Source organism: Terrapene carolina, unplaced genomic scaffold, assembly GCF_002925995.2.
Source record: "Terrapene carolina triunguis isolate 2854851 unplaced genomic scaffold, T_m_triunguis-2.0 Scaffold69, whole genome shotgun sequence".
In the NCBI taxonomy this organism is placed as follows: Eukaryota; Metazoa; Chordata; order Testudines; family Emydidae; genus Terrapene; species Terrapene triunguis.
In genome coordinates this window covers 52,112,001-52,128,176 of record NW_020664420.1, presented here as the reverse complement: position 1 = coordinate 52,128,176, position 16,176 = coordinate 52,112,001, and the positions used below count along the sequence as shown (strand labels likewise).

The following is a 16,176-nucleotide window of genomic DNA, read 5'->3' as shown; positions in this document are numbered from 1 at the left end:
AATAAGACGTCACGGTGACAAGCTGTCAATCAGTACTGGCCCCTCAGTGTATCTCGATGCCATAGGATGGGGTATTGCTTCTCCCATAATAGAGCTGAACTGAGATGCTCTCCCTGACAGCTGCTGCAGCCATACAGAAAATATATTATACAGCCTTTCATTAAAAAAATAAAGAGGACTCATCTCCAGAGCATTTCAATCTTTTCCCATCTATTGAGGGCTGAAAGGATTCACAGCAAATCATAGATTCCTCTGCTATGGAAATTTCAGGCTTCAGAAACCATCCAGGTTTTGAGGCCTTCAACAATAATCATAAATAAGAAGATAGAATATCTTTTGGTAAACCATTACTTAAAGTTACATATTTAAAGTAATGTATTAAAATAATTCATATTTCATAGCGTCCCTACAATAATATTGTACCATATGTCAGGGGCCCAGTCTGTCAGAATATGCAATAAATGACTCTAAATCAGCTGACTTGCTGAAACTAAAATTTCAAACAATAATTATTCTGCAGAGTCTGAAGATGGGTATCAGGTATTGAGAGTGAAATATAGCAATGTTTCCTTTTTGCAGAATGAGCTTACCAATGTTGTATGTGTTTTGGGGGGTTTGGGAAGGTTTATTGTTTTTTGTTTGTTTAGCCGCCATGAAACTTGGGTTAAGTAGCTTCAAAAAAAGATGGTGCAGAAACCTTTTTGTAAATCTCTTCCCTTTCCACACTGAATTAGAAGAGGGAAATAATTTGTGTTATGGTACCAGCCCTGATAAGAAGCTTCCAAAACTTGATCGTTATTGTAATAAATGACAGACTGTGCCAACAAACATTTGAATTATAACATCACTATCTGTAACACCACCTCCACCACCCTCAATTTGCAAGCACATAAATAGAAGGTGAAGTATATTTTGATTCAAGTTTGTCATCTGTCTATTTTAAACAGATTTCTGAAGATAAACAAATGTTTAAAAAGATTAAAACATAATCCTTGTGATAAACACTCTTCATATATGAAAAAAGTAAAGCATATGAGATTACACATAACTGCATTTCCTCAGCTCAGTATACCAAGGTCAAACCTTCACTGTAAACAATAAACAGTCAGATGGGACTTATAAAATTAATGTCAGAGTATGATTTGACTGTCAAAATTTTCTTATTAATAAAAGACAAGGATGCATTTTATACTCCTAACATTTTAATGGCTATGTTTGGTATGCATAAATATAATATATTTTTCAAGCAGCATAACATTTAAGATTATATTCAAACAGCACCTTTAACATGTAGAATAGCAATGTTAGTTTACTCACATCAAACTCTAATTTTCCATAATAGTCAGTTTTACCCATGTAATAGAATTCAAAATCCTTGACTCAGTGTCTCTGTTGATGCTTGCGTGACCTACAAACCAAAACATTGTTATAAATATTCAGACATAAGTAAGAGGTTTCACATTCTTTATCTGTGTCACAATAATAGAATAAGGCCATGGGCATAAAACTGTTGGCCTTAAAAAAAAAAAAATTGCTCCAAGTGTTGTGTTGATGAGTGACTTTGTACACAAATGATAACCTTTACGGCCAAGATTTTCAAACACTTCTGAAAATCAGACCACATCCCTAGGTGTCTAAATTTGGACTTGGAACCCTAATTTTAGTTTCCCAGTTTTGGAGATCCTGATTTAGATGTATAACATATAAATGCTAGCAGTGGTCCTCTCAATTAACTGTGGGGTTAAAACTGCATCTGTGGAACCGGCCACTGCATTCAGGCTTTATAAAAAATGTTTCTTGCCTATTGCACTCAGTTACTGTAATACCATGCTGTTACTTTGTTATTTAAAAACACAACAAAATACTGTTTCTAAATAGTTGTCTAACAGAGAATTCCAAAAAGATTGCTTATCATGAATAAAAGCCAATACTCTATTCCAGCTTTTTTTCTTCTTTTTATAAAATGTGTCTAAATTATACATAAACCTTGGTCGTGGGGGAAAAGAGATTTATTATGAGAGTTCCTTGTAATGTACTGAGAGCCATCTTTCAGTCTCTTGTTCTCTCTTTGCATGTGTCACTCCTGTTAAGCACAGTGGTAGTTGCATATATTCCTCAAGGGGAAAAAAAATTGGCCCTTAATCACACATGAAACTGTCTTGCGCAAGCTATAACAAGGAAAACATAAGTGTGATTCTCACGTGCAAGAGGAACTATTGTATTTTGGATCATTTTTATTTTTTTATATTTTATTCTAAATAGGATATCAAAATTTAAAACTTTGTAGTTAATAGCTCAAATATCTACTATTAGGATAGTAATACGGTAGCATTAATTTCTTATTAATATATTTTATCCTGACCTGCTCTTCCATGTTTATCTTATAATGATTGGGTAATGGAATGTATTGAAACAGAGACTGATAACAGTAAGTTCCTATTGAAATTAAAAATTAAGAAGGCAATCATTTGAAACATAGCATTGTATTTAATGAATTTTGGATCAGGGAGGGAAAATCATTAACCTCTTTCCTCTCCACACAGCCCGTAATAACTTTTTATTATTATTGTTTAGAGCACAATGAGGATGTTTCACAACATGAAGGATGTAGGATTTCTACAGGTGAAGGTCATCAGAGCAGAAGCATTGATGGCAGCTGATGTCACAGGCAAGGACTGATTCAGTTTCTGTGATAGTAGATAGTATAATTAAAGAATCTTGGATTTGGTCATTTTTTAAAAATCGATCAGTTTCCACAAGGTGTGAAGTTTAAGGAAGATAAGTGTGTCAGAATTTCATTGCCCAGTTTGCAAATAATCCCATCTTCTATTCCCAAAAAATCCCCAGACAAAAAAACCAAAACTTTTTATATGCTGGGCTATGAGCCATTGTAATACCAGTGAATAGAATCCTATATAGAGTATCTATGGGAAAGAAGAAATACACCTTTTTCTCCATCAGAGGTCCTGCAAAGACATTTCGTGAGCTACAAGTGCAGGACTTTATTCTTTAACGGATACAAATATACAAAATTCTCAGAATCAAAACAGTTCAAAATATGATAGTCTCAAATATTTCTCTAAAGCTGTCAACAAAATAATCTTTTGGTACTTGCTAAAGAGCTTGCCACACTGTATGTGGTTTAAAATAAAAAAAAAATCTTCCAAAGAAATAGTGTCCTGCAATCATCACTACAAATGTAAATGACCCATTATAGGTAAAAGACTGGACCTTGAATAACCACTTCCAAAACAGTCAGAAGAAAATACATTTTTCAAATCATTCTGTTTTTAAATCTTCTTGTTTTGTCCTTGTACTAAAAATTAGCTGATTGGATAATTTTGCCTTCTGCTTTTTGGAAATTATTTAAGAATAATCATTGCAGTCATAGTAACCATTTTTCTTCAGAAATATGTTATCTCTTAAAAGTACACCCACCTACACACTGCACATGCTGAATGGAACAAGATGAAATTGTCCTCTTTCAGAGAGTAGCCATTGCAGCTGTAAGAATTCATGAATATGCTGACTACATTAACCTAGTTGGCTTAGCTGCCACTTGGGAACTTGAAGTACAAATTCTTTCACAGGTATAAATATAGATATATGGTAGAAAATTCCTTTCCTAATAGTTCTGTGTAAATTAACATGAATATCAATAGTTTGTTCTCTTAGCCGATCTAACAGGACAAAAATTTTATTGCTGAAACAGGTCATCCAGTTGGTGGAACATAAAATAACAGATTCTTTCTTGGGCAGAGATTGGAGAAACACTTCTAAAGGTTCCTCACTCTGCTTTGACCTTATAATCCAATGTGGTCTGAACAGAGAGGGAGATTAAGTTATTCGGGGGAATGGGATAATTCAGTCTCTGACCTTGTTCAGTCTTGGATTTTTCCTGATCAACATGTCATTTGTGTCAGTTGCAGAAGTTTTTGGAAATACATTTGATTCAATTAGAGATGTGCATAACTACCAAAACTATTTTCAGACTCTGTACATTCAGAATGACTGTCTGTTAGCAAGTGGAAGGAATATTTGATATCCTCCCCATTCCTATGTGTCCTAAATAGTTTGTCCATCAGGAATAGCCAGAACAATTATTTATATAATATAGGTGTTTGTAAAGAGCTATGTATTTCAAATTTTATACAAATTATTGCACCTTTTGAGGAAAAAAAATGCCATCAGTTTGAAAGGCAACCAAAAGGTTTATTAAGAAATGCTGTAATTTACACCTGTTTTGTGTAATGATCTTTAGAATGATGTGACTGATCTACCTTCAGATTAAATTTTGAATTTGAATAATGTATGTTTAGAAATAACTGATGATTTATTTGCTGATTGTTTGGTCTTTAATTATTCATCGTATGTTCATCCCACGTACACCTCCAGTAAAGTGTCTTGTAAATAGCATTTAGGACCTCATCCTGCAGCTCTTACTTAAGTGAGTAATCCTTACTGATATGAGTAGACCAGCTGACATCAACAACGCTACATGTGTGATTAAGAATTGCTCATGTGAATATGGATCAGGATGCTAATCTTCATTTTTATCTATAATAATACAAATAATAATAATACATCCTTTTTTTCTGATTTAAGCTTATGGATTTTTCTCCTGAGTCTAAGCAGCAACACACAGACATTCCTGTACAGTACCTGTTTGATTTGCTCCCTTTCTGTAGGCTGAAAATATCCCATTTCACTTTCAGGTATTTTTTAATATAAAGTAATAAGTCAAAATTCATTAGTTTAGGCTGAATAGTTAAAAAAAATCATAATATTCCATCATTAAACAAAAGCACAGAGTGGGAAAGATTTCTGTAATCTTTTAAGTAGTCATCAATCTTACTACAGTAAGAAAGAATTTTTTCCTTTCAAAATGTAAAATTTTTCTTTTGTTACTATACATTCATTGAGAAGCACTGTAATACTGTATTAACTCTGTGTGAATAAAGAGCAATTGAGAGTCCCATTGAATGAGGGAGTAAAAAGCACAAATTACTTTTTAATGAAACCCTCAATTCTTTTCCTTTCCACAAAAAGCCCATAGCCTTGTTCAGCTGAATACTACTACAGTAGGTCACTTCAGTTAAGCCCCTAATAAACTGTTGATAGTAGAGGGTAGTTTTTTCTTTAGGCTCAATAGCCTAGTGTTGGACAGTGCACTTCAAATCATTAAGGTTAATACAGATTAAAAAAAGAGATTAACTGGGTGGTTAAGGCCTCCGTTTACAACTCCCACACATACACATGCATTGAACAAGACACGAGAGTGGATTGAAATTTCAGTCAAGTTGTGGGCAGGCTTTCACAGCCTGAGAAACTGGGTGCTACAGTTTTGAAAATTGGTCACTGTTAAGTGTGCTATAACTAGGCTTGAGACGTATTGAAAAATACTATTCGGTGAACCCATTTATAGGAACACACGAAAAGGGCATAATCCTCTGAGGTGTTGAGTGCTCAGCACTCCAGCTTGATTTCAATGGGAATGGAGAGTGCTGAGCATGTTGTAGGATTGGTCTCTAAAGTAACTGACCTACTGTAAGATATACTTTCCTTGCACCAGACAAAAATACAGAGCAGTGTATCTCAAATGTGGTCATGGAATTCCTGCCTGAGGCCAAAAATATTAGGGCCTTCACCAATGTCAACTTTTATTAAGTTGGGAAATGTGGTGGAGCAAAGGGTATTCACCGGAAAAATATTACAAAATAGATTTTTGGAATTCTAATTTGACCAAATGGAATAGAACAAAATACTCTGGTTTTCTTTTCTGCCTTAGACATTTTCATTTAAATCCCCTACTAAACATTACTTATTCAGCGCTTGGGGGTGGGTTATTGCAGGGTTGCGATTGATTTTTCTCCCCCAAGTCCTCAACAAAAAAAGAAAAAGTTCTCATCCCTTTCCGCCATTTTACCTTCAGCTAGCTTGTGATTCCCCAGAAAGGATCAAAGTCTCCTCGGAGAAGCAAGCCATTTGTGGTATATACAATTAAGCCCTTTTAAATGAAGGTATATACTGGCAATATAGTGAAAGGTAATGCATAATAGAATCATCATGTAAGTTGATCTCTCAAATTAATATATTTTATGTGTACCTAACCCAAATATATTTCAGAAAGCAATAGGCACTTTTTAAAATGAAATACAATATCAGTTAAAGCAATAGTCACGTAAATGGTTTCTCCTTTCTGCAACAAGGTTACATATATAGAAGTCTTAGCCCTCTGGAGTGAAAAACCTACTGGTTTAATAAGATGGTGTTTGCTACTCCTTTATTAAGGTAGACATGTTCGTGCTTTTCTTTTGAAAAAGCTGCCTTATTATCGATGGCAGATTATTTAAGGAAGAAAACAGAGGGAAAAGATATGCCCCCATTTTTATCAACTTCTCTGAGACTCTTATTATCTTAAGAAATAAGAGTTAGCAACTCAGATTCATTAGTAGTGCTAAATCTAAGCTCCATTTGACAGCCTGCCTAGAAAACAGTTTGTTTTGCTGTCTGTGGGCTTTAATTAAGATGTGTTCAATTCCAGTCTCCTAGCTCCCCCCACCCCACTTGCTGTGACACAGACTGGTGATCAGACGCTTTCAGATGGTCCAGCCCATGACTTTGACCTTCTGCTCAGTCCAGCGTTCCCTGGGGAACCGTTCAGCTCATGAGGTCTGATTTCACACTTCCAGGATGCCTCGGCTCTCTTAACAATGACAGGGAGACAAAGCCCTTTAGAGCAGGCCGCATGGGGACTTGTTTAAATTGGAAACTAGAGAGGAGTCAAGGAACAAGGTTATGGGCTACAGAATAGTGCTTTTAATAAAGAGCTCACAGCTCTGGTTCAGCTCAAAGAGGGCTACCTCTGTACAATTAATTGAGCCATTTATCTGGAGCATCTTAGACCTCTACTTTCTCACAGTATTATGTGATAAATATCAGCTACGAGGCAAATGAGATATGCATGAAATGAATTTTTAACACTTTGATTACTGTGTCTCCAGACTTCATTAGAAGTAAATTTACTTGTATTTCTGACCTCATTATCAGTTGATTGTTAGTGTGTTTTAGGTTCTGAGATTTCTAGATAGAGCTTGTATAAAAGGTATATTTTATTAGTCTTTACAATAGTTGGATTTACTGTCATAGATAGCACTGAGCTTCTTCAGAGAACAGAAAGAAAATGCAGTTTGAGTGAACCATTTTTAATATTTTTTCAAAGTTTTATATAAGATACTCAATCCTGTTCCCAGTAAATTCAATGTTAAAATTTTGATTGATTTAATTGAAAGTCGGATCAGAATCAAGATGATAAAATTTCAAGAATGTGGAGTGCAGATGGTCTTTTTTTTAACTGTAAATTTTTAAGGCCATGTTTTCAAAAAACATTATTTGAATTTATTCCTGAAATGTTTGCAAAATTTTGCAAATCAAATGTCAAATTTATGTGCACAAATGGTCATTCTGAGTACAGATATGGAAGGCTCTACACAAAAAAATTGCTGGAGCAAATTTAGTAACCCTTTGAGATCATGGCTCCAAAAGTAATTTGCACTATCTAGAAGCAGCATATATAGACACTGGATAAGTTTTTAAATCAGTTTTTATGAAAGTAACTACCAATCATGCAAAATAGACAATATTGTAAGGTAAATAAAAACTCAAACGGACCCTAATATTTTATGTACTCAAAGGCTTTAGTCCGCACTTTTAATTAACGGTCTTAACTTCCGTTTTTTAAAAATAAAATTTTTATTTTTAAATTATTAAAGGAAAAACCAAGTAACAAAACTATGTAAGATGTTTATTTTCTGTTCCTTAATTGGATGAGCAGAGCTCTCAGAATCAGGTTTTTGGTGCAAATATTTATGATTACTAACCTGAAATTTGCTTTATGCAAATATTCTGCAACATTTGTTTAAATGTGGTTGTTGAACTGAATGTCTGTCAGATATCCTGAGTATTCATGACACTCAAACACATAATTAATCAATAACAATGTCAATGTGAGGTAAATATTATCATCATTTCTGTTTTATAGATGGAAAACTAAGAAAGGTTAAGTGACTCAACTAAGGCCACAGACTGAGTCATTGTCAAAGCTGCCATTAGAACGCAGGAGTCTCTTGGTCTTGGTCCTGTGCTTAATCCATTAGATAAGGCAGCCTTTCATAGATTTAGCTTCACACATTTTAAGCCCAGAAGGGACCATTATGATTATCTAGTCTGACATCTGGTATAGCACGGACCATAAACACGCTGTTGAGCTATAGTTCCTTGTGGCCAGAGGTCATACTAGCTGCTCAGTTGCAGGCAGGTGGCTGGTAGGGAGCTTGTAGCAACCTTTGTGACATTAGAGGCTGCCCCAATGGCACTGACCGCCACAGTCATGAACTGTCTTGCAGTTTTTCCAAAAATGAACAAATTTTGTCAATGGGTTTCATAGATCGCAATGGCCAGCCGTGGGCAATTGCATAATGATTTGTGATATTTTCAAACAATAAATGACAAACGTTCAATTCTAGCAACTGAATTACATTTATGTAAATATCCTTCTGAGGAGAAGGCCTATGAACTTATTTTTGATAAGTGGAATTGAAAGGACTTCTGACATTTCTAAGTCTTCAAAATAAAGTTGTCACTGTTGCAGGTCTCAAAGGAAAGGTTTGCTCAGGGCCAGGAGGAGGTGGGAAGGGAATGACTGTGAGTATAACATGAACAGTGCAAAAAATAATTCAGATTATGTTTATCTTGGGAACAGAACTGATATTCAAGTTCTAGCCTAATTACAATCTAGCAAACTCTATACTAGAATTTGCTTGAGTAATATAAATACCATAGCTTTATGGTCTATTGGAGCCCACACAAATTTAGGTTCTAGGCTACATTCATTCCTGATTTATGCTGGTACATGGTCCTTCTTAGTTTAAAAAAAAAAAAAAAAGCCAAAGGAACAATGTAACCGTGGTCTTGGAAAGAGGCATGGACAGGACCACATGTTGATTCAGTGCATCCTCACTGTAACCATCTGTGTAGCTTAGTGGAGCTGGTGGGGGCGCTGCAAGTGAATCTTCACTGGGCACAGTGGGCTTTTTGGGGCATATAGAGGTGCACTGCACACTTCTTGTGTCTGCTGAAATGAATCTAGCTCTGTGAAGGTTAGCAGTTCTAGGGAGAGAATAGATCAATGGCAGCTCTGATTAAGAACATACAAATTACCCTTTTAGAGAGACCACCTGTCCTTTAAGTCTGTTATGCTCTGCTCTCTCCAACAGTTATTAACATTGGATTTTTAAGAGAAGGTATGAAAAAAAGAAATACAAAAAACATGATGAACATAATTCTATAAAGTAAACATTCTACCTGATCCTAGTTGGAAGTCATCTTATTTCCTGTAGTATGAATATTGGTGACTGTCATTTTAATCCAAATGAATGTATCTGCAAATGCTAGTCATACACATTTGAAGTCTCACTTTTTAAAATGTCTAACCTACTTATCCCAATAATATTATGCAGGAGAGAGTTCTGTACATTAATATTTTCATGTTGCTTATAATTAATACCACTTTATAATGAAAATGTTTTTGCATTTAACCTATGTAAAATATAGCCAGTGAAGTCAGTGAGAAAAAGACGGCAATTGACTTCAATTGGTTTTGAATTAGGCCCTAATATAATGAGAGGATAAAAAGGGGGATGAGATTAGAGACTTTGGAAAAGTGTCACCAGTGGTCTCGTTGTTATTCATTCAGATACCATATGGGAGTCAAAGTTTACTGAATGGTATGGTGGCTATTTCCTGCTAATATTTAAAATGAGTAGATGAGAAGACATTAATATGGGTAAGCATGTCTTTAAAAATGATTTCCCATGTTTGGCTTTTTAGCGTCATAGAGTTTAAGGCCAGAAGGGATCTTCTAATTGGTCCTTCTGTATGTCACAGTCCATCAACAACCTTCAGCACCTGCACACTAAACCCAATAGTGTACTTCTTTTAGTTTATTCTTATTATATCTTAATTATCTGTGCAGTGCCTTAGTGACTTGGCACGGTTGGAAAGAGAGTACAAAAATGCAACTACATTGCTTGAAGAATTACCTGAAATAAAAGGAAATTTGCCCTGAAATAAAGAATTTTCACTTGGAAGAAGAGGTGCTAGGAATAAAAGAAGTTTCCTCTGGCTTCTGCACCCTACAACAGGTTTGGAGCTTTGGTGGAAGGGATAAGTTAGGGCCACGGCCACATGACTTGCTTAGGAGAACAAGGGGCTGAGGCAGTTGAGAGTTCTATCACTGCAGCTAACGTTAATTTGATGTTGCTTTATGTAAGGCATTTAGATGCCACAAAGGAGCCACCAATTAATGTGCCTGTGTTTTGAAGACAAGATAGAAAAAATAGATGATATCCAGGAAGGAAACAAGATGAGTTAATGTGTCGGGTAGGCTCTCCTACCTTCATACTACAGAATCAGAGGAGGAAAAATGTGTTAGCAGGAATTATTAAAAATATCTCTGGAAAAATCTGATTTGGACCAGGGTTAGGAGTTTTCTCTTTTTATGGTCTGATTCAGGGGAGACAGTACAACAAGGGGATTGTAAATTATCCAAGGAGATTCATTTGGAAAGGGAGGCAGGAAGCTGTAGCAAAAGTGGAAGTAAAAAGGGGAAGCATCCTGGGTTCAAACGGAAGTTGGAATGTCACAAAAGTAATTGTAGAAGCAAGTCAAGTTCTTGGTTTTTTAAAATTAATTTTATTGTGATGGTGCTGAGTGGCGTATACGAGCCTAGACTTCTAAGTGCCCCTTCCTCCTGATATAGTCACTGTTATTTATTAATATTTTGGGGCAGCCTAGAGGTCTTAAGCTGGTCCAGTCCCTTTGTGCTAAATACTTAAACAGACACATGGGAAATCCCAGCTTTTTGGGAAAGGGACTACAGCATATAGTTATTTTGTCAGTGTCCAGAACCAGTGAGATGAAGGGTAAGATTTCTCTGGATTTGTCTTTGTGGATGATGTCCACTTATTCAAGATGAGACGTTGATTTGCCAACCTGGAGTAAGGTTTGCTGTGCCTATACCTCTAGAGACCACACAATGGAAGATGATGTATGAGTTTCAATTTTGGATGCTTCAAGGAGAAATGCTAATATGGAGGAGAGTAGCAAGGCCCCTCTGAACCTAGTGTCAGATCCTGCCTCTGCCTCAGTTTTTCTTCAGTTTGTCATTCACTAGTTCCTAGAATTCCTGATTCCCAGTGTCATCAGGTGGCTGCAGTGATCTAGCCCTGTAGCTCAAAACAAACACAAATCTTCCAGCGTTGCCCTTCTTCTGAGCTCAGCTTCTACCTCTTTTGGGCTTTAGTCAGTCCCTCCATCCACACCTTGTTTCCAGGGGTTGCTGCTCCTCCTCACCAAGTGGCAGCATATGGGGAGTCCATGTCCACTCTCTACTGTGGGTTACCAGGGTTGGAACAATGAGGCTATTTGCCCTCGATAGTCCAAAACTGCCTTGTCAGCTTCCTGGTGTCTCTTCCTGTATTCCCAGCCCTCCTGGCTGCTCTCTGTCTCTTTATAAAGAATCAAGTCCCAGGTCTCCTGTCCTTGGAGTCCCTCTCCCTTTGAGCCCCCATCCCCACTCCTACCCCTCCCTCACTGAACCACAGGCTGCTCCTCTTCTCACCACAGGCCTACTCTTAGCCACTTGATCTTTCGTCACTTATTTCTTCTACCTGGGGCAAGCTAACACTGGCACAGATGTAGCCCAAAGCCCCTTAAAGGGCCAGTTCACCTTGTGACAAGGTGCTTTGTCATACAGCTGCTTAACTCAGATATGAGGGCTTTAGTATATGGAAAAATATGCTCATGGACAAAGATTGATTAGTCTTTGTCTTCCCATGTGAGATCCCTTCCCTCCTTTTCGAGTAAGATGCTATTCCTTGATGGAGATGGCAATGGTGACAAAACTTCTGTTGGGGTAGTAAAAGAGTATATGGGATACCTCATGTAAAGTGTCATGATATTCCCTTATGTCCTAAAGCTAGGTCAACATTATTCCTTCATTTTTCAATTCGCCTGAAACAAAAGTTGAACTTATGCGTGCAGAGGGGTTGTTTTCTTTCCAATAATGATGGAGAAATTAGATTCAGTGTAGAGGAGCAGGAGCATGTGATCAATTGTCCATCATGATTCATGTCACTTATTATTTGGCCTTCTTGACTGGAGTGGTATTAATATAACTTAGTAAGAAGAGAGTTAAGGAAAAAAGTGATATATCAAAGTATTCAGTAAATAAAAAGTGTTGTCATAATTTCATTTTCGTAATTAATTTATTGTATCAGATACTTTGTCTTTATTTATAGAAAAGGGCATTTAGACACTGCAGTGAAAGTAAACTTTTAACCATATTCCTCTTTCTGTGTACAATGAATTCACACAAATCATGTTCTACAATCATATGCAAATATAAGTGAACAAAGGAGATGATACAGTAACAGTTTACTCTGGTCAGCTAGTACATTTGTTCTGCTTTGTAATTGTGACCATCTCTTTTCTTTTGAAATATTGAAACATAGAAACCCTAAGAAATGTGAGAAATCAGTCTCTAATTTCCTTTTAGAGTTAGTATGTGACATGTAAACATTCTGAGATGCAAGATTGTATCCGTCTCTTTTTTCAAGTTTAAAAGATTCAGTAATATTCAACTTTTTATAGAATGTAAATGTCCACTGTGACTGTAATTCACATTGTATTTAAAATAATTATTCTTTATCATTAAAGTTAATAATATCCACATTAACCTCTGTTGTAATCTGAATCAATATTGCAGTTTGGAAGACCTCTGGAGAGCTTTGTTTAAATATTGATTTCATTGTCATTTGTAAAAGGTATGAACAAATTACATGCCTTACTAATATCATTAATGTAGCGCCATTGAGCCATTGAATTTATGTGTTCTTATAATACTTGACATCGCATTACAGGAATATTGAAGACATTGTGAAATATAGTTGCTTAGTATGCTAGATTTGATTGTAAAGAGCTAATGCCAACACTCAATAACTTTCAAACACTTTGCTCTCTATGGACAGACCAGAGACAAGGATGAGCCACTCTGTAATACGCGGTTTAGTTGTTGATGTTAATTTGCATGAGGGAGACACAGTTCCCTCAACTTATAGGAGTATGAGTTATTTTGGGGCTTGGCACTAATGTATTGGTACCCTTAATAATGATTTACAGCCCTACATGGAACTTCTGTACACATGTGCACCTTGTGTTAAACATATTGACTTAAATAGGATGCTCGTGCATATAAATAAGCATAGAATTTGTCTATGTTGGAATTTACGTGTAATGTTCTTGTTGAGCAAATGCTACCTCATTTTATTAATTAATCAGATGGGAGGGGGAAAATGATGCAACAAAGTGAAGTGATTGTCTTCTTCAAGTAATCATTATGGAAATAAAAATAGACGTAGAGCTGGACACACTCTCTCTTCCCCCCATGAATTAGTTTGAGTTTTTATTATTATTTGAGGGAAAATATCTAACTTGAAGTATCAGCTGAATAATTTGCTTCACGTTATGCCTCTTTCTTAATTTCCTGTGTGTCAGGAAGCTATAATTATCTGATCAGTACAGCTAACTATACGGTTGATCATGCAGGGTGCTGAGACTCTTCGAAGCCTTCTGGTTGTGCTCAGCACCTTGAACGATCATGCAGTTTGTGATCAGAAAAGCAGTAAATATGAATTTATCTTTACATTTACTGCTTTTTTTTTTATCCAAGTTGAGAGGTGGTTCTGTGAGTTTTAGGTGCAGAATATTCATGGATTTTGTTCCATGTGTTCTCTCTCTCTCTCTCTCTCTCTAGGTAAAAGTGACCCATTTTGTGTAGTTGAGTTGAACAATGACAGACTGCTGACACATACAGTCTACAAGAATCTCAACCCTGAATGGAACAAAGTCTTCACATTGTAAGTTTTTTAAAATCAGAGCTATCTACTGCTAAACTAGAAAGATAGAGTTAGAACATGGTTATTTTTTAAACCAAATAATTCATTGAAAAGGAATTCAGTTGAGGATATCAAAAAATGTTTTTAAAAAAATGAAGATTAAATCACTTTGATGGTGAGAAAATAAGTCCCATTCCTATGAGATGCTAAGGGTGAAGTGTTATGCGTTCTAAATTTCCACTAGTTTTAGTGACAGTTGATGTCACAGGACTAGGGCCTAGTGTTTGGAAATGAGGAAATAGGTTGATGCTTATGAACTTTATAAAATGTAATTATAAAACATTAGTTAACAGTGTGAAGAAATGTAAAACACACTTCTTTTTCCTCTCATTTTGTCAAATGACCGTGTCACAATAGTATTCTATATTATACTCATGCAGTGCTGCTATCGGATAAAATGCAGTATCTGAAACATTCATTTTGTGGAGGAAGTGGTGCACATTGTTTTTATTTCTCTATGGTTTTGAAAACAATAAAAAGTTTTGACAAATTCAAAGCAGAATTTTTCTTCCAAGAATGAAGTGTCACCTTGTTTCTTTCTTTTTTTAATACTTTGTTTCTCCCTGAGTGCAGCACCGCACCAATGAGGAGAAAATGGATCAGAAAACTGAAATCCACAAACAATCCACTCTAAAGCCCTCTAGAAACTTCAGCTTTTTGTGTGTTTGGCATAAATGAGAATATTAAGTATTGCTCTTGATCCCAAAACAACCTCTAATTTAATTTCTCCATTGTTCTTAAAATTTGTCAGTCATCTCTTTACAACCTATGCTACAGGATCTATAGATCGCTGCTCCCCTTCCTCTGTGACGGGGCCTCATTAATGTACACTGAACAAAAGAAAAATCCCACAATTGTACTTCTCAGTAGCTTCCTCACAAGTTCTCATTTATAGATCTGTAAAAATGTGCTAAATTCTTCATTAATTTTTTTAATTAATGCTAAGAGAATCAGTAACTAATCAACCTCCACTACCTGACTGTGTTCTCTGAATGAGGAATCATATGTTTTTGTAAAGGACAAAAGACAAAAGGTCAGAAATCAAATCGAAAAACTCATACAGTCGTCAAGGAGGATCTTCACAGGATCTTCTGTAATATGTATAATTGTATCAATTGTTTGGGATAGTCCCAAATTTGCTGATTGATTTTGCCTTTAAAAAGAAATTTCCTACGTGTGTGTGTGTTTTACCCAAGTTGAATTATTTTCCTTTAATTCATGTTTTAATTCAAGCAATTTGATCAAAGAACAAACAACTTTTGTTTCTTTTTCCAAACCAAAAATCTGAATAACTCGCATAAGATTTTACAACATACAGTGCCATCTGCTATGCATGGTAATGGACTATTTAATATTTAGTAGCTGAAATACTATAAAATGCTGAATAATGTTATATGCTTTGTATACATCTTTCCAAATTTCTTTTTAGTGTGGCTATTGCATAGTTTGGATTAAACTGGAATTTTGGAAGTAGAGGGCTCATTCTGAGCCCAAAGATCTGCTCAGCTAGTTCATTATTATTTATTTTCATTGAGAGAGCTACAGCTATCAAAGAGGTTGCCATTTGAAATTATCTCAAGGAGAGTAATATTTTAAGGATAGTCTTTTATGGCTATCAGATCTGCTGTCTGCATCTGTAAATCCCTCAGTGCTACTCAGCACTGCTTTCATTGTAACTCTTGCAGTGCACACACCAGGTAGAAGATTCGAAGAATCATGTCTAATGGCGTAAGGTCTTGCAAATAACAGAACTGCCATGCTGCCTATGAAGTGACCAAAGCGGTGGTTTTCCTGCATTCAGGGGCTTTTTATTTACCTAAGTTTTGTTCTCTGGATACTTTTTAAAAATATACGTATTACTTGCTTTTTGCTAACTTTATTATGTTTTTGTCCTTGGTAACCATTAATATCGGTGACATTTATCTCCCCCTCCCGCCCCCTCCTCTGTGTGTATTTTTTCCTGAATAGCAATATTAAAGATATCCACTCAGTTCTTGAAGTGACAGTTTATGACGAAGATAGAGATCGGAGTGCTGACTTTCTGGGCAAAGTTGCTATACCGTTGCTGTCTGTAAGTTTCATTCACCTGACATATTGCTCTGTATTTCTTTTGCTCAAGGAAAACATAAAAAAATCTCAGCTCTGTCTGTCATTTCTCAAC

The 16,176-nt window shown here is 35.9% G+C and overlaps 1 protein-coding gene across 1 annotated transcript in view; it reads left to right on the top strand.

The window, feature by feature from the left end:
- The window catches only part of MCTP1 (multiple C2 and transmembrane domain containing 1), a 451,536-nt gene that overhangs the window by 288,273 nt on the left and 147,087 nt on the right, over positions 1–16,176 (top strand). Inside the window, exons 10-12 of the mRNA XM_024206867.2 lie at positions 2,575–2,668; positions 13,874–13,976; positions 15,984–16,086. Coding sequence (XP_024062635.1) covers positions 2,575–2,668; positions 13,874–13,976; positions 15,984–16,086 — 300 coding nt within the window. The remainder of the gene's footprint in view (positions 1–2,574; positions 2,669–13,873; positions 13,977–15,983; positions 16,087–16,176) is intronic.